General features: G+C 38.3%; 1 protein-coding gene across 3 annotated transcripts in view; it reads right to left on the reverse strand.

The window, feature by feature from the left end:
* The window catches only part of SCAPER (S-phase cyclin A associated protein in the ER), a 535,605-nt gene that overhangs the window by 156,593 nt on the left and 351,188 nt on the right, over positions 1-27,824 (reverse strand). For all 3 annotated transcript variants that reach the window (XM_043554938.1, XM_043554936.1, XM_043554937.1), the window contains exon 24: positions 12,483-12,598. In XM_043554938.1, the coding sequence (XP_043410873.1) occupies positions 12,483-12,598 (116 nt within the window). The remainder of the gene's footprint in view (positions 1-12,482; positions 12,599-27,824) is intronic.

The following is a 27,824-nucleotide window of genomic DNA, read 5'->3' on the forward strand; positions in this document are numbered from 1 at the left end:
GGGATGCTAATGAGACTGCCTGACCAAATGACCTTCGCTGTGGGGTTATAAATTATATGTACCCTACGCTTCAGTTTGCATTAAAACTCAATGTAATAATCACAAAGGATTATTGCACTGCATATCACATTCTACAACATAACTTTTTTTTAAATGTTTATTTACTTTTGAGAGACAGAAAGAGACAGAGCATGAGCAGAGGGGTGGAGAGAGGGAGACACCAAGTCCGAAGCAGGCTCTAGGCTCTGAGCTGTCAGCACAGAGTCTGATGTGGGGCTCGAACTCATGAACCATGAGATCATGACCTAAGTCAGATGCTTAACCAACTAAGCCACCCAGAAACTTCTCTACAACATAACATTTTAATAACACCAACATTAATTTTTAAAGTAAACTATTTTCCTAATAATAATGGTGCCCAGAGCAAGCAGTAAGAAACCTTCACCTAGATGTGTTATCTCAAGGTTTTTTTGTTTTTTTTTTTTTAATTGGTCAATTTGGTACAATTAGAATTGGCAATTTAATTATTCCATAGATATATTCTAATTTTAGATGGAAAAATCGTACATATCTTAAGCACCAACCTAATGAAACTTTCTTCATTTCCTAAAATTAACCTCCCGCTGAGAAGGTGTTATGTTTCAAAGATTAGAATAATACATTTAAAAATGCAGGGTGACTGCCAAATTAAAACATTAATTTTAAAGTCTAGTGCTAAACTGTCTGGTCTAGTAACAAGACAGTTACCGTTAGCAAATCTTTAGATATATTTATAAGTAGGATCTGGTTATGTAATTTTAAATTCACAATTAGACATGCAGACCCTGGAGAAGACCCCAGGTGGTTTGCAGTGTTAAACAGCAGATTAAAGTCGACAAAACTAATTTCTTTACTTTAATCTTATTAGTGGTACAACAGCTGTCAAATGTAACCATCTCTGTGCAGCCTTTTGAGACACAAACAAAATGCTTCAATATGTCAAATGGAGAAGAGTATTTACCAATCACTATGGCTAATTGGCTTGCAAAATAATTTTTTACTTTTATTGTCTTAGGGAAAGTTAGTCACTTTTAGTAAGCTTGGATCTAAAAACAGATATTTAGAATTATATTCAAACAATCCTGCTTAGAAAAGAGGAATTATTTATTAACAGTGGGCTGTATTCCAGATTTCACCCACACTGGCAAGTACCATTTTATTAACATTTACCGAGGGCTATGATGTAGTGGGCACATGAAGTGGTACTTGGTTTCTAACTCCATAATATCTAGAACAGGTAATAACAGGAGTAAATACTATGATCAGTTTTCTCCATATGTGCCACCTGATTTAAGTTCTGAAAAAGGTATTTAAGGTAATATTGAAATGTTCTATTTCTTTTTTCAACTTCATTGCTAAATATTCCCTGGACATTTTGTCTTATAAACAGTTATGAGTGGTTTTTGTCTTTCTTTCTCATTTTTTGTTAGATCACTTCCTCTTGTCCCTCTTTGGCTCCTAGGTGGGAAAAATGATTCCACAAACATTTCCTATACGTATACCAACAAACCACTACAAAAAAAAAAAAAATCCAAAACCAGTCTGTCCCCCACCAAAAGTCAAAAACTAAACAACAAACAAGTAACAATAACAACAACAACAAAACTCCAGCAACCCACAGGAATAATGACAGTAATTTTTTATAAGATATTAATGAAATGGTATTTTATTTTTATTAAAATGGCTAAAGTTACGTGCTCACATATCAGAAACAACAAGGCAGGAAGGTACAGAAAACAGACACCAGAACAGGATGCTCAGTCCTAGCTGCCAACGTGATGACTGATGACAAATCCTTTAATATTTTTAAGCCTTAGTTTCTTCATTTATATCAGTGATAACATTGGGGAAGACGTGCCAAAAACTCTGTTAACAAATCTAATATATTTATAAAGCAGTTTTACTACTCTTGTACTTCTGAAAACGCCAAGTGTTCTGCAGGGGTTCTAAGCACTCCTTCGCAAAGGTTCTCTTGCACATCTTCTATCCACCACGATAAACAAAGCACCAGGTCCGTGGCAATAAAAGTATGTTAAATGACTGAATTCCTCTTTGTATTTGGTAATAACAGTATAAGCAATAGGGCTGAAATTAAGATAGTGGCAACAATTATAGATGAGTGAATAAAACTGACAGGAACTCCCTCCGCCCCCAAATGTGAAATAAATAAGGAATGGATGCCTTTTACTTTTCCCTGAATTGTCATTTGCCCAATTCATTCATACCTAAATATTTCTGATATTGTTCTAACGTGTACAGCTCCCTAAGCACACCCTATTATTTCAGGCCTCCATGATCTTGTACATGCTGTGCTGTCTGTTAACTGAGGAAGATTTGTTAATTTGGCAAACTCTGAATCTTTTCTTTTAAAAAATTTTTTTTTTCAACGTTTATTTATTTTTGGGACAGAGAGAAACAGAGCATGAACAGGGGAGGGTCAGAGAGAGAGGGAGACACAGAATCGGAAACAGGCTCCAGGCTCTGAGCCATCAGCCCAGAGCCCGACGCGAACTCACGGACCGCGAGATCGTGACCTGGCTGAAGTCGGACGCTTAACCGACTGAGCCACCCAGGTGCCCCTGAATCTTTTCTTTTAAAACCCAGTTTGGATGTTATAACTCTGTGTCCTCCCCTGGCAGTTAACTGCTCCATCCTCTGTGCTATTTCTGTACTTGGTGCATACTTCTCTAGTTTTACTTAGCACACTGTACTAAATTACATCTTTCCTTGGTTAGCTCACCCCCTAACAAGTGAGCTTCCTGAGGATACGGACAATGTTTTATTTATTTCCACAACTCTATTGCCCAGCACATAGTTCACAATCAGGATGGTATTAATCCTGTAAGTAAAAGGTAGAAATGTGTAATGACATATTTGGTTGTCAAAACAATGGGAACACAGGTATCTAATGGCTATTTAATGTTATTTAATGGGCCAAAGGATGCCATACACCTTACAGTGTGAAGGACAATCCTGCATTCTGCCCCAGATGCCACTGGCGTCCCATGTTAGAGTATGACAATTCACAAAGCCCCTTTATACATATTAGCATTTCATCTTTACAACAACCCTGTGAAACAGGAATCTTTCTCCTATTTCCCAGATGAAAAATACTACAGCCAATAAGGCCTTATGAGACAAGTCTCACATCAAATACTGGCAAAGCTGGTATTTGAACCCTAATGCCCTGACACTGAAACCCAGGTAAGTTTAATCCATTAGTGCATTATATTCCCCTTTCTCTAATTCTAAATACAGGTATTTTTGGCTTGAGCTCTAGAGCTAGCCAAGTGGAAAAGTGAGTATGTTTACAGAAGTAAATTTTAGCCTAACATACATTATGTGTTAGACTGTGGTATGTACTTGTAAAATATGATATAATCTTCATCCTCTTTAGGTAGTTTTCAAGGATTCAAGTCCCAGAAGGTGACAAGAAAAGAGAGTTACAAAGTTAGGAGAGTGCTACATAATTCATGGTTCTGAAAGTGCTGAAGTGTGTTTTCAACAAGACTGCTGTGTTACACTGTCTAGAACACCAAATGACTTGGCTACATGCTCTTCATCAATTATGTAATGCATTGATACTTTGCCCATAGAAATTCATTGTTGACTTTATGAAGGAAATTAATAAGAAAATTGGATTTACTTAATAGAAATTAACCTTATAACCATCTTTGTTAGAATGCATCAATTTGAAAAGGTGAGAGATCTGTATTTACCTTAACTCAACTGTCAATGTAGAGAACTATTTACACGCACTTTGATTTTCAATAAGGCAATTAACCTGATCTTTGAGTCAATAGCTAGGCTTGGTGAAAATAATTCCCAGGAAAAGGTAATAGTGCAAAGAAAATGGCAAGCAAGTGAGAGCCTCAGTTAAGATGTGAATAATGTTCCAGGAGTGATTTAACAATGATAGTCCAGTTAAAGATTTTCTTAACCAGATAGATAACCAAAAATGTTTGACAAATTATACCTGGAGAGCTTTCTACATGATAACAAATGCCTTAATGTAGACTGAACTACAAATAAAGTTTCAAGTCTACTTGTATTAGAAAACATGAATCCAGCATCTACCAATGCAATTTTGGTAAAACAACAACCCCCTCTAGAATGAAGTTTTGCATTTCTTATTGGGTGAGAGAGAGGAAGGAATAAGAGATGATACAACGCTCTGAAGTTTGCATCAGGTATTTAAGTAAGCCATACTTTGAGATAAATGTTGAATAATATGGAGATACTGTTTGGTTTCCCTGAGAGAAACAAGACTGCAATCCCCAAAAGGGTTGCCCTGAAATGGGATAAGCCAATGCTTTTCTTCTTTCTGTTAGGTACTATAAAATGACTTAACTAACAGAGGACAATTTGTCTTTTACAAATGCTGTCTCTTTCTCCTAGTGACTGAAACCGTGCTATTAAAGGCATATTATTCAGTTCTTAAAAATATAATGAAGCTCTATCTTGTAGCGCGTGATTACTGTTCTGAGCTGCATCATGCTGCCAGGATTTGAGGGGGAGGGACAATTGACCTCACAGTCTTCTCACCTTCTAAACATCATAGTCTCGGAGTCAAAATAGGCAACTGTTTTCCAGTTTCCAAAAATAACTTGTGAAATGATTGGGTTTCTCATGAACAAACTTATTTTTATCAAAAAGTTGGACTATGGCCCATTATGATCAAGTCTGAGAGAGCAGGGTCTAAAGAAATACACTTTTCAGTTGTTTGTAAATGTTACCAGGATTCAAACTAATTCCTAATTATAATGTTAATGACGAGGTAACCGATCTGGGACTGAGGGCCACCAAGAAAGTTAACACTGGAGAGCTATAAAAAATATGAATAGTACTGTTATTTGTGTTTTAATGTTTATTTATTTTTGAGAGAGAGAGAAGCAGAGAGACAGAGTGTGAGTGGGGAAGGGGCAGAAAGAGAGGGAGACACAGAATCCGAAGCAGGCTCCAGGCTCTGAGCTGTCAGCACAGAGCCTGACATGGGGCCTGAGCTCATGAACTGTGAAATCATGACCTGGGCCAAAGTCTGACACTTAACTGACTGAGCCACCCAGGCACTTCTATTCTTAAAGAATAATATATAACACATTTTCTTACCTTTGATCCTGAAGATAAGCTCTGCACTCCAGAGTATGCTACTTAAGTGTGTTTGCCTTAGCAACCAGAGACAGAAAGTTTAATCTACATAATTTTCTATACAGAGTCTCCAAACTGGGGTTAGCAGAGAGAAGGAAAGTTCAGCCAGTCCCAGCTTGTAGAGACATTTAATGTTCATAAAGAACTATACTCTAGAGAACTTGTAGAGCGTGTTTTCTCTCTATTTCTACTTTAAACTGTGGGCATTCATTCTTTCTTGATAGGAAAGAATTTAGAAAAACAAAAGAGGTCACAAGGAAGGCTCTATAACACAGTCAAGTATTTTCAACCCAATCTAGAATTTAAGAAATCTTTAATATTTGTATTTAAAAGTATCAGGCTCTTTTGGTTTGAAGGGACAGAAATTCACTAAAAATATCTCAAGTAAAAGAGGCATTTATTGAAGGTTATTGGGAACTTCCCATGAATCCAGGAGAAAATGAACTACTAGACCTCAGGAGGGCAGAAACAATGGCAGCTCTGTAGACTGGACCCGCTCTCATTTCCATCTCCCTTCTCTCTCCTGAAACAGTTCTGTTCTCCTCCTTTTTTCCCAAATGGCCTTCGTTAGCCCTGCTAAACTTGGAGTGAACAGAGCCCTGTAATGGCCATCCCAGAAGTTACTCAACGTGATTTTTCAAATTCAAATACACTAGAAAAAATGAGCTGGAGTTGTACAACTTTCCAACTGCAAATTCCTGAGAGAGATATTTGACTGGCTCAGTTTAACTTTCTGGGCTGAGTTTTAAGTCTGATATTGTTGGCTAGTCTATAGATTGGCTGCTCCAGTCAAATGTCCACTCTTGGTTGAATCAGGTATGGCCATTGAGGGAGCATCACATGGCATAAAACAGAGCTGCTAAGAAGAGGCATGGTGTAATGCTTAGAACAGGTAGTATTCAAAACACCCAGAAAAACGACAACAGATATGAAGTAAGTATGACAAACCAAGAAGAGAGATGAAAGGATAATAGGGGAGGAACTCATGGTGAAAGCTGAATTAACAGAGTATGGATTGTGTTGCAACTTGAAGAGAAAGGCAAAGATTTAACACATTTAACAACAACAACAACAACAACAACAAACCCAAAACAAAACAAAAAGGCAAAGTAAATGAGCCCCCAAAAGAACAGACAAGTGAGTCAGGAGACCAGAGTAAGAAGTACGCTATAGACCACATGAGGCCAGGCATCTCAGGAAACTAAGTTTGCAGACACTGGATATGCAGCAAAACATTCCTTTTCTGAAGTTTGTGTACACCACCAGAGTGCCTGTTCCACCAAGGTAATACAGCAGGCTCTAATGATACTTAGAGTTTAATCCATCTCATTTTCTATGATTCTAAGTTCCCTATGGACAGGGTCTATTTGGAATGGTTCCTAAATGTGGCAGTCCCATTCCCATGTCCACATATGCTTATAACTGATCCTAAGAAGGGACTCCCTGGAAAATAGTTTTTTCCCCTGGTCATTAGGATTGAAAGTCCTAGAAGCCCTAGATTATTTACCTGCTTCTGGAACACAAAGGAATATCTCTTTTCCATTATAAGATGAACTCCACCAGTCTCTATTGTGTATTATAAGACCAAGAAAAGGGAACAGGAGCCTTTAGAGACAAAACCTCAATAATCATGGGAAAGCAATTCTGAACATTCTTGTTGCTATTTGGAATGAATAAACATGCTTTCAAAAGGGATATTATGGCTCCCTCAGGGTGCAGTCAGTCACGTTCCAAACATGACAGCAGTCGACCCTCATTCTGGTAGCAGGCCACAGATGAGGCTGCTAGTGACTGTGAGGAGTAAATAGGGAAGGCATACAAAGCCCCTAGAAGAGTGACCAGCACTAAGGATATACCCAGTAATGTTAAGTAAGGTCTGTCTCCTTACCAACGCAAAGGATCAAGTACAGGCAATACTGCCAAGTGAATAAACTGCACAAAATCACAAGTTTTCTTTTATTTTACTCTGGAGAATAAATTTGTGGTATCTTGTAAATGATCTTCCTAGCAAGCAAAGCTCCACCTCACATCATTCTAAATTTATTTACTTTTATTATTATATTCAGTGACTGCTGTTTTACCTAAGACCGATTTATTATACATAGATGTATATACCATAAAGCAAAAAAAAAAAAAAAAGAAAACAACTTAATTTGTTTGATATGAATAAACAGGTTTACTTTATAAAGAACACAGCAGCGAGAAGTATCTATTTTTAACATAGTTTAAAATCGGGACCATCTCATAATATACCAATGTGCTGTGATTCTAAAACTGTGGTAAGGATGACCAAGAGTACAGTTCTAGCATCCCCATTTGGCTTTTTCAGTAAGTGGCAGTTATAGATACTTGACTTAATTATAAATACATAGAAATTTAAAGACAAAATAAAAAAAAATTCCTAAAGAGTGGTCAAAATCAAGGACCCTTTTTGACTGAGATGTGATCATATTTCAAATCCACAGAGTCAAGTATTTGATGCAGTAAGCTCTTTTTTTTTTTTTTTAAAGTTCTTTATTTTGAATGAGAGACAGAATATGAGCAAACAGGGGTGGGAGGCAGGGAGAGAATCCCAAGCAGGCTCTGCACTGTCAGCATAGAGCCCAACATGGGGCTCGATCTCATGAACCATGAGATCATGACCTGAGCTGCAATGAAGAGTCGGACACTTAACCAACTGAGCCACCCAGGCGCCCTGATGCAGTGAGCTCTTTTCCTGCTTGATTTCTATCCATGGGAAAAATAATTAATTCATGTATTCAAATGATATTTATTAAGATGCCATTATGATTTACACTAATATTGTTTTTTTTTTTCAACGTTTATTTATTTTTGGGACAGAGAGAGACAGAGCATGAACAGGGGAGGGGCAGAGAGAGAGGGAGACACAGAATCGGAATCAGGCTCCAGGCTCTGAGCCATCAGCCCAGAGCCCGACGCGGGGCTCGAACTCACGGACCGCGAGATCGTGACCTGGCTAAAGTCGGACGCTTAACCGACTACGCCACCCAGGCGCCCCAACACTAATATTGTTTTTATAAAAATAAAAGTAATGTATTTACTATGGTTTCTGGTCCCAAGGAATTACAGTCTATTTGGGGAGATGGCAATACAATAAATGGAGTACAAGATAGTTCATTAATAAAGTGCTAAACTGAACTATTCCCTAACCTGGTGGATATTTTTTTCAGTGATTTAGATGAAGATGCATATATTCTACAGATCAACTTTAGGTCTGACACAAAGTTAAAGAAAAAGACACTAAGTTAGAGGACAAATCAGGATCCAAAATGGATCTTGACAGGCAAGACTAAAATTTATCAAGATGAAGTTTGTGCTTAAGATGAAAAAACAAATGCACAAGTAAAAACAGATTATAGCTTTTTAGAAGCCAAAGTGGCACAGAGTTGGGGATTTAAAGCTCAGTTAATTAAGATAATATCAAGTCAACATCATAACAACCACAACAAAACACACTGATATTAACTAAGTGCTTTCTTTGCACAGGGCACTTAACAAACACACACACTTTTAATTCTCACAACAGCCAACAAGTCCTACTCAACAAGGTAGTGTTACCATTTAACTGAGGCTCTGTTATAACAAGCAATTTGGACCAATGTCATATAACTAATAAGTGAAAAGCAAAGAATTTAAACTCAGATCTGACTCCAGAGCCTATTTATTTTTTGCTATACTATACCATCTGCATTGTTCTGTGTTGATGAAACTATAGTACTTCTATATAAAAATTGGGTCCAGAGGTGCAATTAAGGAAGATAAGCACGGCTAACAGAGAAGAAATAGGGGGCCTGGTGAGTTTTCCATTGAACAACCTAGAGTGGCTTGGAGAGTTAACCATTTGGGTCCTTCATTGTCTACGAGTGTCAAGAAATAGGAATACCAAGGAAGTGAAAGGCAACCTGGGGATGACTTAGCCTAGTGATCATGGCCCGAAAGGGGATGTGGGTTTCTTTGTGAATTATGAACATCTATTGCTGCCTGAAAAGGGTTTGGATATGTAGAATGCCAGTAAGTACCAACTCTCCCTTCTATTATCATTGCTGCTCTGTAAATCTGTTATAAAAACACAACACAAAGCTTTGACCACAGCTTCTAATCACATCAGATCTATCTTCTTATTTACATCACTTGAGGCATTCTCTATGTCCAAAGAAAATGACAAACTACCATCTATTTTCAAATATTAAAAGCTGTAATAAACAATTCTTACTAGCCCAAACCAAAGAAAAGGCTAGAATATTCATTCATTCTTTTGTACTTGTTTTCTGCAATTAAAATTAACAGGCAAATTAATATGAGTAATCCCAAAAGTAGATAAAACATGAAATGAAAATTGCCTTGTTTCAGGGTGATCTTTCTTGGCACTGAAAACAATTTTACGGGAACACATTTGTTAAGAAGGTTGATTTTGGAATACCACATCCTAACTAAGTCCTCTCAAGGATGCAAGGATTCAAGCAATTCTATGGGTTTTCCCTGGTTCTAACAAAAGCAAAACAACTGTTTTGTACAGAATAGTAGTTGGAAGGAATATGAGAAAGAACACTTTCTGAGTTAAGCCACTGACTCATGCCCACCAGAGTGTCTGAGTCCATACTAAATCTCACACAGCTGTGGCATTTCTCTTGCCCCTTTCTAAGTAAGCAGCATAACACTCTCCTAGACTTAATCCTCTAGCCCTGAGAAGGGAGGCTAGTTTAGAAAGTCAACATGATCTTGAGCTGTGCTCAGGAGAAGAGAATCTTAGAGTCACTGCTCGATGCCCACTGCCCTGAGTGTTGGCCTCGCTTAGCAAGCAGTGCCTGGATAAACACACAAATCTATTGGCCTAAGGTGAGATGAAGAAACAAACTCTCAATCCTAGCACTGTGGTCAGCTGGTGACCATCAGAGGAGTACTGGGCTGGGATCCCAAGATTCCAGAGCTTGTTTCCAATGTTGGTGCACTAACTCTTGCTCAGGTCTTTTTAGAAAGTATGGAAACTTCTTCTGTTCCCAAAATGATAGGCACAGATAAGCACCAAAGCATGCTTTTTGCCACAATGACAAATGTAGCTTTTGTAAAACAGGCATCTAAGTTACCAGCCAGAGAGCTCAGTCTCATGCATGTTTAAACCTACCACAAAACCAAAAAAAGCAAAACAAGACAAAACAAAAAACTATAGGTGCATTTAATTTTACTCTTTTTAATGTTTATTTATTTCATTTGTGAGACAGAGAGAGAGAGAGCAAGAGAGTGAGCCTGACACTGGGCTCGATCTTATGAACTGCGAGATCATGACCTGGGTGGAAATCAAGAGTCAGGGGTGCCTGGGTGGCTCAGTCAGTTAAGCATCTGACTTCAGCTCAGGTCATGATCTCATAGCTCGTTGAGTTCTAGTGCCACATCGGGCTCTGTGCTGACAGCTCAGAGCCTGGAGCCCCTCTGGATTCTGTGTGTCCCTCTCTCTCTGACCCTTCCCCTCCTCATTCTCTGTCTCTCTCTCCTTCAAAAATAAATAAACGTTAAAAAAAATTTAAAAAGAAAAAAAAAGAAAACAAGAGTTAGACAGTTAATTGACTGAGCCACCCAGGTGCCCCTACAGGTGCACTTAAGATGAACAATATGAATGATTAACAGTTATCAAAGCCCTGTCCCAAAGAATCAAATGCCATTTCCTTTCTTTTTAAAAAACATTTTTTTAATGTTCATTTATTTTTGAGAGACAGAGATGGAGTACGAGTGGGGGATGGGCAGAGAGAGAGGAGACAGAATCTGAAGCAGGCCTCAGCTCCCAGCTGTCAGCACAGAGCCCGACATGGGGCTTGAACTCACGAACTGCAAGATCATGACCTGAGCCAAAGTCAGACACTTAAGCCACCCAGGGGCCCCTGCCATTTCCTTTCTTATCTCAAATTTATTTCCTCTCTCCCTGTCAATTAACAAACACTGAGTGATAACAACACACTGTCACTAAAGTCCATTTTGATAAGAAATATCAACTATCCTGGGTTAGAAAACTTCCATGCGTGCTATATGTGACTGATGTAGAACTTTCTGCTACACAGAAAGATATCCTGACTCAAAGGATACCTATAGCTTCTTTTATTAATCTCTACTTTGTCAGTAGAGCAAAGGAACCTAAACTAACTTCACTATCAGTTTGTTCTTAGAAATGTATCATTTCGAAGAGATAATATAACACTGTCTTAAAGCAGGCAAAACTACTACTTAAAAACTGTTACCTAACATTTATATAACACTTTGAGGTTGACAAAACTCTCACATACGTAATTTCATCCAATCCCCAGAGTAGCACTATGAGGTGCATATGACTACCCCTGAGTAACCAAATGAGGAAACAGATGCCACAAGAACAAGGCACTTGCCCCAATTCTCCCAGCTCGTCACTGGCACAGGTAAAACCGGAATCCAGGTTTGTCCAACTCCAAAGCCAGTGCTATTTTTATTTTACCAAAATGTCTCTCAGGAGAAAAGATGATGTATTCTTGCAATTTCTGTAGTATCCAGTGGACAAATAAAGCACTCACTTTTGTTGGGCCAACTAAATATTTAAGTTTTCTCAGTGATACAAGTAAACTTTTATCAAAACTTCTCATTTAAACTCTGTAAATAAGAGTCTCCACAAAATATCCAGAAACCGTGCATGCTACCCCTCCAGAATGTAGTACTTCTGAAATAAAGCTGTCTGCTACTATATCCCAGGCGGCCAGGGATCACAGAGTGACTTGAAAGAAGAGGAAAGCAGATCTTGGGTCCAAAGCTTGTGCAGGATCCATATGACAAAGAGCAATTTGCAGTTAAAGACTGAACTGCAATTCAGTTGCCAGCTATTTGGCTAGGACTCTAGACTATGGCAGTCTTGGCTTCAGACTAATCTTCCTGTATGTTAGGGATTTCTTCAAATTCCACAGCTCAGGCCTTTGTTAATGTACTTACCTCTTCTTGTACTACCTTTTTGCTACTACTATTCAGTTCTGTTCAATTTATGTAAGCAGTTAAAGCTGCCCAGGAGTTCATCCATTCTTCTTGTTTTAGGATTAGAGAAGGTCATAGACCAAGGAGATTTCCTTTTTAAGGCTTTTAGGCTCGATTTGAGTTTTGTAAGTGAAGTCGAGCACCTCTGTTTTTCTCCCTAATGGGGAGTGTAAGCTTTTGCTATTCAAGCCTGAATACACATACAAGTTTCTTGTGGTCCCCCATATGGAAACCATAGAGCAGAAATGACTCACAAATGAAACGTGAAAGACAGATTAAAAAACTATACTTACTTAAGAGGAATTCGTGAGGCTGTGTTCACATTTGTGGTTGGGACTACTACTTGAAGAATGTGTTCAAGGGCTGTTAATCCACCAGCAACTTGAAATGCAATCTGATCTGCTACATTCTAGACAGAAATACAAGTAGAAATTAGCCCAATTTCTCAGGCATAGAATGATCACCAAATGAAATATTTAGTTGTAGTGTCAAACACTCTGTTGGTTCAGTTATTCTACAAATACTTATTGAATGTTTATGCAGTGCTAGGAACAGGAGGTTGAAACTGGTGAACACAGAAGACATAGTTGCTGCCCCCATGAAGCTTAAAATTTAGTGGATGAGAACAACACCAATCAAATAACCATAAATAAAATAATTTCAATTATGATAAGTACGTTGAAGAAAAAGGGAAGGTGCTCTATAAGAATAATAGGGAACCAACTATATATTGGGGAAAGGGTCAGCACAGGCTTTTCTGGTTGAGGTTCTGAAACAGGCAAAAAAAAAAAAAGGGGGGAGGGGATGGAGTGCTCCATGCAGAGGGCAAAACTGTTTTACACAGAATATTTTAGCAATAATTTTAAAAAGCAGATCATCTTGTAATGCTAATTACCACCTAACAAGACAAACTAACTGTCACAAAGATTTCCTCTCGTATTACTTTTTTCCTTGGCAATACAAGATAATCTCATACCTAACCATCTCCATATATTTTTTTCACCATTTCAGCTATTTTAGGGAGAATCTTAAGTCAGCATTATAGAACTCAACCGATGATTATTTCTTTACAATTTCTGAATTGTTTACAAGTCTTGTGAAAGGAACATCTCTGAGCTCTTTGCATTTCTCTGGCATGGGGACAGGCAAGAGCAATTCTATGGTACACTGTATTAGTTTCTATGCATACAAACGATCACCGCAATCTGCTATTATACCACTACCTTTATGTTTCTTCTAAGAGCATGCTATAGTTCATCAAGCCTTGAAATATCTTTGAAATACTTAAGTATTTTGGGGCGGATAAGAGGGTGCATCAGGGAGAGACAGGAGTTATACACAAGATGTGTCAAACATGTTTGTCTGATTCTTCTGATGTTCTAAGCACAATGCTCTGCTTGATGTGGACTATTGACTTCTGACTAGACTTTGGTAGTACAGTGCCTTAGTCATTTAATCGCTATGTGCACAAAATACAGTTTGACACTATAATAAGTTTATTGTGAATCCTAGACAAGAAATCATACTTTTAGGATAGAAAATAAAGAATTTTTGTTTTTAATGGGAAAAAATGTTTCTTTGCAATAAAACTAACCATCAAAAAAACTGAAAAACCCAGGTGTATTCAGTAATTTGAAACCATCATGCTGTTACCATTCTTTCTTCATAGGCTAGGATGTCAATATGATTAGAAAATAATAATAAATTTTGTATTAGCACACAACACAAAGAAAACTTCACTAATCATAACTGTATAGCTGGAAGAGTTATGGCAAATTGAACATATCCTATACCAAATCCAAAATGAAAAAGCAATAATATAAATAAAAATTAAAAAAATAACAAACACAACGCCCTGTACATACCCTGTAACAACTCCAAAATAAAAAATAAAAAAATAGTTTTATAACATGCCATAATATTCCCGATGCCCATCTCATTCACTCTCTCTTCTTCTTCCCCAAATGTAAAAGCGATCCTGATTTTTAAAATCATAGATTACCTTTGTCTTCTTTTGAGTTCTATAAAAACGTAATCATACTCTACATATTCTACAGAATCTACATATTCTTTTCTTGCTCAAAATTTTTTTTCTAAATTCATCCATATTGCTGCCTATACCTGTGTTTCATTCATTTCCCTTGTTGGAATATAATATTCCCTTGTCTGATTATATACATCAACTTTTTTTTTTTTGGAAAAATTTACTTTATTCTAGCATCTTTTTTCATCCCTTCCACATTACTTTCACTTTTAACATTACAGGGTGAAGATAACCATTATCTTATTATCTTACTCAACTTATTTAAATGTTTCACTGCTGACTGACATCTGGGTTGTTTTTTTTTTAATGTTTATTTATTTAAAAAAATTTTAAAAAACATTTTGTATTTATTTTTGATAGACAGAGCACAAACGGGGGAGGGGCAAAGAGAGACGGAGACACAGAATCCAAAGCAGGCTCTGAGCTATCAGCACACAGCCCGACCCGGGGCTCGAACTCACAAACTCACAAACCGGGAGATCACGACCTGAGTCGAAGTCGGACGCTTAACTGACTGAGCCACCCAGGCATCCCAATGTTTATTTATTTTTGAGAGAGAGGGAGACACTGAATCTGAATCAGGCTCCAGGCTCTGAGCTATCAGCACAGAGCCCGATGCGGGGCTTGAACCCATGAACTGTGAAATCATGAACTGAGTTGAAGTCAGAAGATTAACCAACTGAGCCACCCAGGCGCCCCTCAATTTTTTTTTTGTTTATTTATTTTTGAGAGAGACACAATATGACCAGGGGAGAGGCAGAGAGAGAGAGGGACACACAGAATCTGAAACAGGCTCCAGGCTCTGAGCTCTCACCAGAGAGCCTGACAAGGGGCTTGAACTTGGGATCGGTGAGATCATGAATTAGATTGAAGTCAGATGCTTAACTGAGTGTCCCAAGGTCTGAGCCAGCAATGTGCTCTGGGTTGTTTCCACTTTCAAACTCTGGACAATGCTGCTTTAAACATTTTTGTACATGTATTTGTGCAACTGTGACATGCAGTTATGTTGGGTATATGAGTGGAATTCCTGCATCATAGAGTATACATAGGTTCAATTTTATTAGCTATGGCCAAACAGCTTTCTAAAGTATTTGTGTACACGATGAAGTACAGTGATAATTTCAGCTATTCTACATTCACACCAAAATTGATTTTATCATTTTTTTAAAACTTTAGTCATTCTTATGAATGCATAATGGCATTTCATTGAGGGTTGTTTTTTTAAATTAAAAAAAAAATTTTTACGGTTTATTCATTTTTGAGAGACAGAGAGAGACAGAACATGAGCGGAGAAGGGGCAGAGAGAGGGAGACACAGAATCCGAAGCAGGTTCCAGGCTCTGAGCTGTCAGCACAGAGCCCGACATGGGGCTCGAACTCACGAACTGCGAGATCATGACCTGAGCCAAAGTTGGACGTTCAAATGACTAAGCCACCCAGGTGCCCCTCATTGAGGTTTTTTATTGGCCTTTCCTGGATAATCAGTTGGATTGAACACCTTATGTTTACTGGGTATTTTTTTAAATTGAGGAATACTTTGCAATTGGTTAAAAGGCTCAGATCTTAAGTATACCATTCAAATAAATTTGAGAAATCCATATCAAGACTCAAACGCTTCCATCACCTTAGAAAGCTCCCTCATACCACTTTTATAGTCAATCCCCCCACTCCATGAAGCAACCACAGATTTGATTTATAGTCCCATAGATTTAAACACCAAAAGCAAAAGCAAAAATAAATAAGTGGGCCTACATCACACTAAAAGGTTTCTATGTAGCAAAGGAAACCATCCACAAAATGAAAAGGCTATCTACTGAATGGGAGAAAATATTTGCAAATCATATTTCTGGTAAAATACATAAAGAACTCAAACAACTCAATAGTAAAAAACACAAACAATCCAATTAAAAAAATGGCCAGAAGGTCTGAATATACATTTTTTCCAAAGAAGACACATAGATAACCAACAGGTATATGAAAAGATGTTTAACACCATTAATCATTAGGGAAATACAAATGAAAATCTCAGTAGGATATTACCTCACACCTGTTAGAATGGTATTATCAGAAAGAAAGAAAGAAAGAAAGAAAGAAAAGGAAAGAAAGAAAAAGAGAGAAAGAAAAAGAGAAGAAAAAGAAAGAATTAGTGTTGGTGAGGATATGGAGAAAAGGGAACCCTTGTGTACTACTGGTGGGAATATAAATTGGTGCAGCCACTATGGAAAACTGTATGTAGGTTCCTCAAAAAATTAAAAGTACAAGTACCATATGATCCAGAAATTCCACTTCTGAGTATTTAGCTGAAGCAAATGAAAATGCTAATTTGAAAAATATATGTACCCGACGTTCACACAGCATTATTTACAATAGCCAAGATATGGAAGCAAGATAAATGTCCAATGATAAATAAAATGTTTACAGAAGATGTGGTATATAAATAAAATGGAATATTACTCAGCCATGAAAGGGATGAAATTTTGTCATTTGTGAAAACATGGATAAACCTTGAGGGCATTATCCTAAGTGAAATAAGTCAGGTAGAGAAAAACATGTAGAATTAAAAAAAAAAAAAGCTCACTGACACAGAGAACAGATTAGTGGTTGTTAGAGGCAGAGGATAGGGGGTGGAAGAAATGGGATGGGTGAAGGGGATCATAAGGTAAAAAGAAACAAAATACAGGTTAATTTTGTCTCTTGTAGAATTTCATATAAATGAGATCATATGATATACATGAATATTTTCTGGATTTAATTTGGTAGTGAATGGTTATCCCATTAGCAAATGTTTCTACTGTATCTGGTACCAGAAGCATCTAAAGCATAAGGAATACAGCAGAGGAACTCTTAGTCAGTACAGGGATATAAACACATATATATACCTCCTTTCTTCTTATACTCGAAAGAAGTAGGAATTATAGATAAAATATGTGATAATATTTAATGTTTATTTATTTTTGAGAGAGAGAGAGAGCGAGCACGCACATGTCAAGGGGAAGAGAGAGAGAGGGAGACACAGAATCTGTAGCAGGCTTCCAGACTCTGAGTTGTCAGCACAGAACCCAACGCGGGGCTTGAACCCACAAACCGTGAGGTCATGACCTGAGCCGAAGTCTGGCATTTAACCAACTGAGCCACCCAGGTGTCCCCATAATATGTGATAATATTGAAAAGGCAGAACCACATTAAAAAATAAATGGAACATCTCTGTGAACCAGGGATGGAAAAGCTAAAAAAAACGCATAGGGCAAGGGTCCAACTTTCAGCAGACTCTTAAAAGAACACTTGTCCTTCTAGACTTTTCCCTCTTCCTCAGCTTTCACACTGATTCAGAATCCAAGTTCTGATTCCTCCAGTCCTGTTGTAGCTCTTAACTCTTGCCTACATCTACCACGTCAGTTCAGGCTTTCATGGTCTCTTGCTTGAGGTACTGCAGCAATCAGTACCTAATTGGAATCTTTGGATCTAGGCTCACCCCACACCAGCCTATTCTCTAGAGCTGTGCTTTCTAAATACTCTAAGATAAAAATCAGGGTTTCCTTCATTTTCTACTCCTTTCCTTTCCTTTTTCTTTCTTTGCCCTTCCTTCCTTCCTTCGATTTCTACTCCATTGTAGACCAATACTTTTGTGAAATGCAATACAAATGAAAAACTGAACAAATGAAAAAAAAAAAAGATGCACAAAAGTGGAGACCACATTAAAAAATATTAGATACAACAGACATAAAATTACTCTGCCAGTTTGCTAAAACTTACTCTGGATTTGTGTATTTATCTCACCCTGTTCTAGTAACAGTGGCCCAGCACTGGACTGTGAACTCCCTTTTGAGTAGTCCTTTTCTGGATGCCTATACATGCAATGAGGATAATATTCTCAAGAGTAAATGTAATCATGTCACTCTGCTTAAAACACTTGAGTGACTTCATCCTCAATGTCTGCGGGAGGCTCAAATTCCTTAGCACAGGTCTTCAGAATCTGATGCCCCATTAACAGCCTTCTTCCCTGCCATGTTCCTGCCTCTCCCTCAACCAAATTCCCCATATGGTCCTCATTCTTTCACGCCTCTGTGCTTCTGCAAATACTGTTCCTCCTCCCCAGAGGAGATGATTCTCCAGCATTTTATCTTTGTATCCCCACTAAACTCAGAGCTTCCTGAGTTTAGGGGCCATGTCTGTTTCATCACATTCCCAACACTTAGCAGAGGGGATGGCACTCAGTATGTGCTCAACCAATGGTTGTGAATGATGGTTCTGAGAAAGAAGGCTGAAAAGGATACCTGCACATGATTTTGACTGTGAAAACACAGATAGTCAATAACTTCTCTGGTATGATCACAGGATAAAATCCTCCACTCCTGTTACTGTGTGTGCCTTGTAGAACAGTTTGTTCCTGAAAGTGAGCTTCATGACCAAGGAATAAAATTCAGTTTTTCAAGACAGAATGACATATTCACCTTGAGCCTCCTTAATAGCCAACAAGGAAGATCCATCCATTTCTGTGTAAAGCCTTTATATATATCTCTTAATTGAAAAACAAAGTATATTTTACCTCAGGCCAAGCAGATGCACCAATTGATGCAATCTGTCCACAGGGAAATGAAGCAGCACCAATGCTATTCTTGTAGACCTCTCCACAATGGGAGAGAACCGGATCAACATTGCAGAGGTGGAGGCGAAAAGGACTGAGTAAAAGCAGACCATTTTAATGTATACATATATGCTTTAAAAACAAAACAAAACTCAAAGCCTTTTATGCAGTGCCAACAACATGGATGTGACCTCTTAAAAACTGAAGATATAAGCTCTAGTTAGACATTAAACAGGAAAAAATAAGCCAATTTCAGGAAGATAAAGGCCATTTAAAGCCAAATTTTTCCTAATGTATTATTGAAAACTGAAGCTTTAATTTGTCATTTGCAGCTTTTCAAGGAAATAAACCAAAAGGCAAGACCAACTGTGAAATAAAAAAACTCACAAACCTCCCTCTGGAGTCATGGAGGTTTCTGGTTACTTTTGCAATGGAAATTCAGAATTCAGAGGTGGATCCTCTTCCACAGAAGATGGCCAGATGGCAACCTGTTTAGTATCTTCCTAACTTCTTCATCTCCTATATCAACTTCTATTCCTCCCATCATCTCTGCCCTACCTCAGGCCCTCATTCGGTCGGAAGCTCCTTAAGCTGACTCATCTTTGCAGCCCCAGTTCTGGCACAGAACAGGAATGGTGAACACCTGATGGATGAGTGACTGAACAAAAGGATGAACAAATGAAAAGATTTCTCTCAGAGAGCAAAAATGTTCTGTGAGGTATCAGAGGTTAACACACAATACAGAGGCCCATAAGAAAGAACGAATGCCGCCTTCTGGATTCCGTTCCTGAACACAGTGCAAACAAACAGCTCTCCCCCTCTCTATGCAGAAAAACGGGTAAAATAGTCCTATCATATCCCATGACATTTTCACCTCAGGAGGACAGAAAAAGGAAAATCAAGTTGGCTCGACGAGCACCCAAATGTTCAAGTAAAGGAGAAAATCCACCTCCTTAAGCATGTGGCTTTGTATCTGGACTTGGCACGTGGCATTAAAAGCTCTATATGCAAATAAAAAATGGAAGTCACATTCACACAACAATCCACAGACTCAAAGGGCCTCCCATTTTTCACCTTCCTCTCTGTGCCCACCACACTAACTGCTTGCGCTAATCACCTGGTACTTCCTATACTCGGTGCTCTTTATGCTCCTGGATATCTTAATGCCACGATGGGAATGGATGCTTCTCAAATACATCATCTTATACTTGTTCCTATCCCTGTTAGTGTCTAGAAAAAAGCTAGTATCCTAAAAATGCTTAACCATAATTATTCTCTCCACCTAAATTGCCACGTTCTCACCCTATAATGTTCAAATGCTCCCTCATTCCTTTAAGACCCACATCAAATAGTTTTCATGAAGCCTTTCTGATACCTTCAACTAAAGTCAAAGGTCTCCGTATTTAACTGCATTTCTCTTGGGGCCCTTATCACTTTCTATATTATCCCCTATATTATATATCCCTTATATTATTCCTGTATTATTTGTGTTCACGTACTAGGCTATAAAGCCTAGCTCTCCTGTCTCTGCATTCTCAATCAGGGTCAAGCACAGGCTACACACATAGTAGGCACCAAGCAAACTTTGTTTAGTGACTAAAAATATCTAGAAAGATGAACTAGGTACCTTTCCTTTTCCCTTTTACCCCTTTTCCAAACACTCTGCATTCAGACATGTGAAAGTGGAACACTCATAAGGAGCTCTATCTTTCTGATTTGAGTGAGGAAAAAAATACCTCTAAAAGATGAAATGTGTGGCTTTACTTATGTACCTGACATAACACCTTAATAGCTCTGCCTTCCTCTGCTCTCTCCCACTCTGAGACTGACAACTGACTAATAGGATTAGTGGCTCCATTCTAATAACCCAGCTTAGCTGAAGGCCAGCAAAAAAATGACAGCTTCAATCTGAATTACATGGCCCGGGAATCCATTCAATTATTAACTAGAGTAACTGTTATTGCCTCTCCCAATCAAAGGAGAGGCAGCTGTTAATCTTTGGTGGCCTACAAAGGCTGGTGGCCTTTGTACTTGACTTCTCTATAGACGGTAATTATGTTCTTTGTGATCAGGGAGGAAGGCCTTCCTAGCCTTTTAGACAGAGGTGGCAGATGGGGAAAACTGTTTGCCTGTTCATTAGTAGGATAGGCTAGATTTGTTCTGAGCATCTGGTGGTACCTTAAGACCTGTTTAGAGATAATACAAGTAGGTTTTGGCAAGTCCATAAATTTAGAACTCGGTAGACCAATTTACAGAGATGAGAAGATTCCAGAGTAAATTTTTTTATGGTTATTTTTCCCATATGGAAAACTAACCTAACACTTAAAGGACATCATCTTCATTCCTCTGCTATCCTCACCTGTTCGTGTTAGTTTAAAGGGAGCATGATGAGCTGACAGGATTTTTCCCTTCTAAGCCTTCTAATGTTGGCTTCCTCATATTCCCATCATCTACATAAACGTCTAGGCTCAGCCTTTCAGCTGTACACTCACATTTGAAAGAACTCAAGGTCTGGGGTTGAGAATATCACAAGGAAATTAGAAACTTATGTAAATGTTGTGCCCAAAAGAGTCATAATCTACAGTTTGAAGGCTTAGGTAATAAGGTAAGTGAGGCTGGGGGAGGCTGGAAAAGCTTTCTCAAGATGAGAGAAACAATTCCTTTGTAATGCTAATCAGAACTTGGATCCTTTGGAAGGCTCTCCCTAAGGGAGCTGAACTGTGCCATTTTTGACCTGTCTGGACTAAGTGAGATGAGGGCAGGGTGAGTGAGAGGGGGTGGTGCGGGACACAAGACACCCTGCTCCTTCCCTTTAAGCTGTTATGAGACAGATGACCGAAGATCAGTGTATAAAGTTTATCACTGCAATCCAACAAAACTCACAATAAAGTTATTTTTGATCTCCCTCATCCTCAGTGCTGCCAGGATGTCAAGTGGCAGGCACTGGCCAGGTGCAGCACTCAGAGAGCTGGTGAGACAGAGATTTCATATAGATAAATGCAGTGCAGTGAGGGGATGCCGCAGTGAGGGGATGGATGGAGAGCTGTACTCCCACAAAGGAAATGGTCCCTGTGACTAGTTCTTCAGGACACAATGGGTATCTGTTGGAACAGTTTTATGAGTTCTCACACTATCAAATAAAGACAAAAAAACCCAAAGTCAAGCACCTACAAATGAGGTTCCTTGAACGACTGCTTTATTTCTCTCACCTCTCCCAACTTTGAGGCTACCTGCTAGTTTACAACAGAACTTGAAGAGTCTTAACACAGCAGTTCCTTCCCCTCCGTTCTTGCATCTTAAATGTCCTGGAAATTTTAAAGCTTAGAGGTAAAACAACTTAGGACCATCAAACCAATGAGAATCTCTTTTGGGCAGGAAAATGATAGGGACAAAAGTGAGTAACATGGACAAACTCCTTTGGGTCTAGCAGCACCCAGGGAGCAGGACCTTAGAGCTCAAAGGTTCTTCTCCACCTGGATGGCAAGGAAAAGGAGAGTGTTTTTACATCACTCTGTTCTCTCTCCATCATGACATTTATAGTTCATGACACTTTTCTATTACTTAATTATAAACTAGATCATATGATTTTCTACTTAATCACAAAGCAGACTGTGAGCTCTTGGGACAGCTGGAATTATGCTTCTATAGAATCTAGCAAAAAAAGTAGGTATTCAGACTACTCAGCCATAGAAAAGAATGAGATCTTGCCATTCGTAAAAAGAATGGACCTAGAGGGTATAATGCTAGTGAAATAGGTCAAACAGAGACAAATACCATATGATTTCACTCATATGTGGAATTTAAGAATCAAAAGAAATTTTAAAAAGTGACAAACAAAAAAACCAAACAAACCATACTCTTAAATACAGAGAACTGGTGGTTGCCAGAGGGAGGTAGGTGCAGAAATGGATGAAATAGAAAGAGGATTAAGAGTTTGTTTGTTTGTTTGTTTATTTATTTATTTTGAGAGAGTGTGTGCACATGCATAAGCAGGGGAGGGGGAGAGGGGAGAAGGAGAGAAATTTTTAAGCAGGCTCCACATGTAGCAGGGAGCCCTGACATGTGGCTGGATCTCCTGAGATCATGACCTGAGCTGAAACCAAAGGGCCAATGCTTAACCAACTGAGCCGCCCAGGCACCCCAAGAATTCATTTATCTTGATGAACACTGAGTAATATATAGAAGTGTAAATCATTATATTAAATGAATATAACACCGTATGCTAATTATACTTCAATTAAAAAACATTTTAAACAACTGGTATTCAGTAAATGGCTGCTGAATCAAAAAAATAAAGGCACATTCTAGTTTCTAGGGTTCTAACATCAGAAATTGTCTTAAGAGGAGAGAGAAAATTCATCAATCCACAATGAGAAAGAAAAGGTGTAGAAATACCCATACGGCTGGGAAAGTCAAGGTAAGGGTGCAAGTAAGCTAGAAATTGTGGAAGAGGCACTAGTCCTTGCCTGGGCTGACAAGGTAAGGCAAGCGAAGGTAGGCCCTGCTCTGAAGGAGGCAAGCCCGGAGAGGAGAGGCCCGAGATATGATGCTTATGTACTGCCCTACTCACGTTGGCCTTCGTTTATTTTGCCCCATACTCGAGTAAAGTAGTGACCAGGACTCTTTTATGTCTTTAAGGAGGGACACAGAAGAAAGAGGGAGGGGGAGGGCAACTTTAAAAAGTGAAAACAAACTTAAGGAAAGAATAGGAATCCAAACTTTACTTTTCTCAAAAAACAGTAGGGCGGAAAGTGACAATTCAAGGGCTAACCATGTGGCGGGCCCTGGGTTGTTACACAAGCTCTCACAACAACCTTATGAGGTAGGAATCATTGTTCATTATACTGATTTAAAAAAAAAAAAGCCTTAGATGAATCATTTAATTTTTTACTGTTAGTGATCGGCAGAGCTGGGGATTGAGTCTAGGTTTATCTGACTTCGGAGGGTATGATGGATCTACAGAAAGAAAATTTAGCATGCTAAAATAAAAATGTGTTCGGCTTTTGGCATACTTATCACTAAATATCCGAGTTTTTTAAATTCTGAGACTTTTAAAAAAAGAAAATTAAATTTTGAAAATTTTAAAGAAAATTTGATTTTGAAATTATTTTGGATATATTGAAAAGTTTCAAGGGCAGTAAAGTTCCTGTATGCCTTAATCTAGCTTTCCCTCATGTTAAAATCTTACACAACCATTCTACATTTATCAAAACTAATAAGAATTCGCTAGCAGCTTAAAAAAAAAATTCTTGAAATAATCCAGACTCAGAGAATGTAAAAGAATGCCAAGTTTGACCATCACAAGTAAATAAAAAAGGAAATGAGACCTAACTAGATTCTAAGGGACTGAAATACGAGTAGTTCTTTTAACTGGTGGTGCAGGTCTTGAGACTGTCAGGAAACAGGAAGAAATGTGCACACAGCAGGAGGAAAGCAGGCCTTGACTGAGGAGGGAGGCAATGTGGGACCAGGGTTAAAAAAGGCTCCAGGTGGCCCAAGATGAGCTCCCTCTGCAGCTCCAGTCCCAAATGGCCTTCAATACTTTCTCAGCCGGGGCAGTCTTTCAAAATCCTTTCCTTCCTGAATGTCAGTGAAATCTCTGTCGGCTTTGCTTCTAACTTCAGCACAGATACTGTTTCAAAGTCTTTTAAGTATGATTTCTCCACTTGTACCCACGACAGGATATTTATCCCAAGTTTTATTTTATTTTATTTTGTTTCATTTATATATTATATTATGTTATGTTATGTTATGTTATGTTATGTTATGTTATGTTATGTTATATATTATTTAGTTTTAATTTTATTTTTTTCCCAGAAGCAACTAAGTTAAAAAGCCTTGTGATTGGGTACTAGGAAAGTTGAGTACAACTAATTTCAGAAATGATGCTGCTAAGGCCTGCTTTATTCAGTCCAGGGGAAATAGAAGAGGGAAATGGCTAGTGATGGGCAATGTTTTTGCAGATGGATTATCTGGAGCCAGCACTCTGGTTTAGGCCTTGTTCTCTAGCATCTAAAAGGGATATAGATAAAATAGAGAAGACAAAAACAGTGCGAAATCTGTTACTTATGAGACTGATACAAAATGTGGCAAGGAAGAAGGCAAAAATAAATAGTCCTTCAGATTCTGGACTTCAAGATGATCATGTTAACTATTCTTTGGTCATGGATGAAAACTGCCTAATAATGCAGAGCTTCTGTTCTCCATTATAATGTTGCAAACAACACCTTTTTATGCGGAGAACAGTGTGAAGGCTTTTTCAGAATATCTGGTCTTTCTTCCTAATTTTCCTAAAGCAAACATGATCAAATGTTTACTGAAGAGTTAATGCTGCCCCACTGAATTCTAACGTGAGAACTGCTCTGTGCTACTGCTTTTAGCTATGAGAATAAGATAAGACCTTTACTAAAGGTGAACTGAAATGTTTAAAAGTCTGCTTTTTCAAGGCAAACAAAACCCAGAGGAGTCATTAAGTCTGTAGAACACCAGACCATTTTTTTTGCTTTATGAAAAGGCAAATATAAATCCCTTTTTCTTTACAAGGAATACTCAAATTCATTTGAAGAAAAGTTTGATGATCAATTTATATTTACACATGGGGCGCCTGGGTGGCTCAGTCAGTTGGGGGTCCGACTTCGTCTCAGGTCATGATCTCATGGTTCGTGGGTTTGAGCCCCACGTTGGGCTCTGTGCTGACAGCTCAGAGCCTGGAGCCTGTCTTCAGATTCCGTGTCTCCCTCTCTCTCTCCCTCTCCCCTGCTCGCGCTATCTCTCTCTTTCTCTCAAAAATAAATAAAACATTTTTAAAAAGTTTGTATTTACACAAAGCCTTTAGTCTGAAGTCTGAAATTGGTTTTGGTTTTAAGTCAGCATGAAAGTCTATATCCTCCCAATATGATAAGTAAAGTTATCATATGGAAAATAAATGTAAAGACCCTAAAAAGAATCTGTCCCTCTGAAGAAATTCACGTGTGAACATAAATGGTACATGATGCTAGACCTCTTTAGCAGGGTGGGGAGAGCTAGGGATCTGAGAAAGATCTGCAGAAATGATGTACTGTATGGGGAGGAATCAGATAGAAGGACCATTTGCTAATTTTATGATAGAAAAGACTGCAAAACAGTTCTTGCTATAGTAGCTGTAGCCAGAAGAATTATTGTCCTCTAGACTGAGCTCCTATGGGCACAAACCATTTCTTAGTCACTGTTTAGGAACCATTAACATGGCCTCTGGAATAATTCTGCCATGGTTTGAATCCCAATCTTTTCACACTTATTAGCTGCGTAACATCTGCCAAGGTACTTATCCTCTTGATGCCTCAGCATTCTTATTCGTAAGTTGGGCCACGTAATTCCACTCCAAATGGTTGTTGAGAGGATTAAATAAGCTGATTCTCATAAATGTTAGTGATCATCATCATCTTCTTTATACTGCCCTCCTTTATCTTGCTAAGTACCTACCATGCTGTCATCAAATAAATACTAGTTCCTAACCTGAGGCTTCTTAAGGGGACATATCCTGGGATCTTTGTGACATCTCAAAATTGCACTGAAGTATGATTTCTCTCATAAATATCTCTGTTTCAGAGTCTACCTTCTTGCCCTGTCAGTCACAGCTTCAAGGTTATTTCCTCAAACAGGCCTTCTCTGACTTCTAGGTTGTATTCAGTCTTCCTACTACATCCACAAACAATTCTGTATTTTCTCAATCATTTCTTCAAACACTCATTGCTCTTAATTGTAATTAATTGTTTAATTGTCTAGAAGGGCAATTAAGTGTGATAAGTCCTATGTATACATAGGTACGGAGAAGGGCAGGGTCTATATCTGTCTTCATTACCGCTATTTCCTATGTGCTAGGCACATTAAAAAGAATCACCAACACTTGCTGAGCACACGTGCATATGCACCAGACACTCCAAGTGCCTTGCAAGCAGTGTCTCAGAATATTCACAACGGGGCAGCATGAGGTTGATACAGTTACCATTCCATTTGCATGAGGAAACTAAAGCTCAGGAAGAAGCGTAACTTGTTTAAGATTATTTAACCAGTAAGAGCTGATCCAGGAATCAAATCCAGATATGTCAGACTTTAGAATCTGAGCTTTAAACATCACACTACTACTCTCTGCACAGCATGCACTGAAAAATAAAATTGGTTCACCGAACTAAAATGTCTGCAAGGTGAGTGTAATGAATGACATAGAGTTAGTGTTGAGAAGTTTCCCTAGACAGGATGATAGCACTACAGACACAATTAACCTTAAACTTCTAGATTTGAGTTGGCTCTATATTGTTCTTGAGAGAGACTACTGAAGCTTTGAAAAAGGGCCATTATTCAAGTAGTTCAAAATAAATGGTAAGAGACAGAAAGGAATTACAAAATATAAGAAGGAATTTGAAAATTATCTAATTTCCTTATGAAAGTTAGACGTATTAGATGAGTCCAATATGTGCCATAGAATATAGCCATTTTGGGTAGTTTGGCAAGTGTTAAATACTCTGTAATCTCACTAGATTTTTATAGTATATTTTACAACTCATTGGCTCGGGTTCATATATGAACAAGGCTGATATATCAAACAAATGATCAGTACCTAGAATACATAAGGAACTGTTGTTGGTACCTTAGATGACCAAATCTAAAAATAACTGGTATCTGTACTTTGGATTCTGTATTAAATAAGTAAACAATATAAATTATTAGCTTTTTCTGAGATAGAAATCTATTTTCTAGTCTCCTCTGGTCCTTGACATAAGTATAACAAACTTGGGATATGTCGATAAAATGACGAGTCACTGCTAGTACTGCAACACTTCAAGATAGTATCAATTTTTCCTTTGAATAGACTGTGATGTATTCCCAGAACTAACTCTTTCTTGGTATCACCAAATCTGCCAAGTTGGCTGTTTCTGTAAAGTAAGCTATTTGGCCCAGACAAACATCTGTTGTGAATACTGAGGCATTTGCTTGGCTTTAGGCAAGAAATAGACTGAAGACAAACCGA

The sequence above is a fragment of the Prionailurus bengalensis genome, chromosome B3 (assembly GCF_016509475.1).
Source record: "Prionailurus bengalensis isolate Pbe53 chromosome B3, Fcat_Pben_1.1_paternal_pri, whole genome shotgun sequence".
Classification (NCBI taxonomy): Eukaryota; Metazoa; Chordata; class Mammalia; order Carnivora; family Felidae; genus Prionailurus; species Prionailurus bengalensis.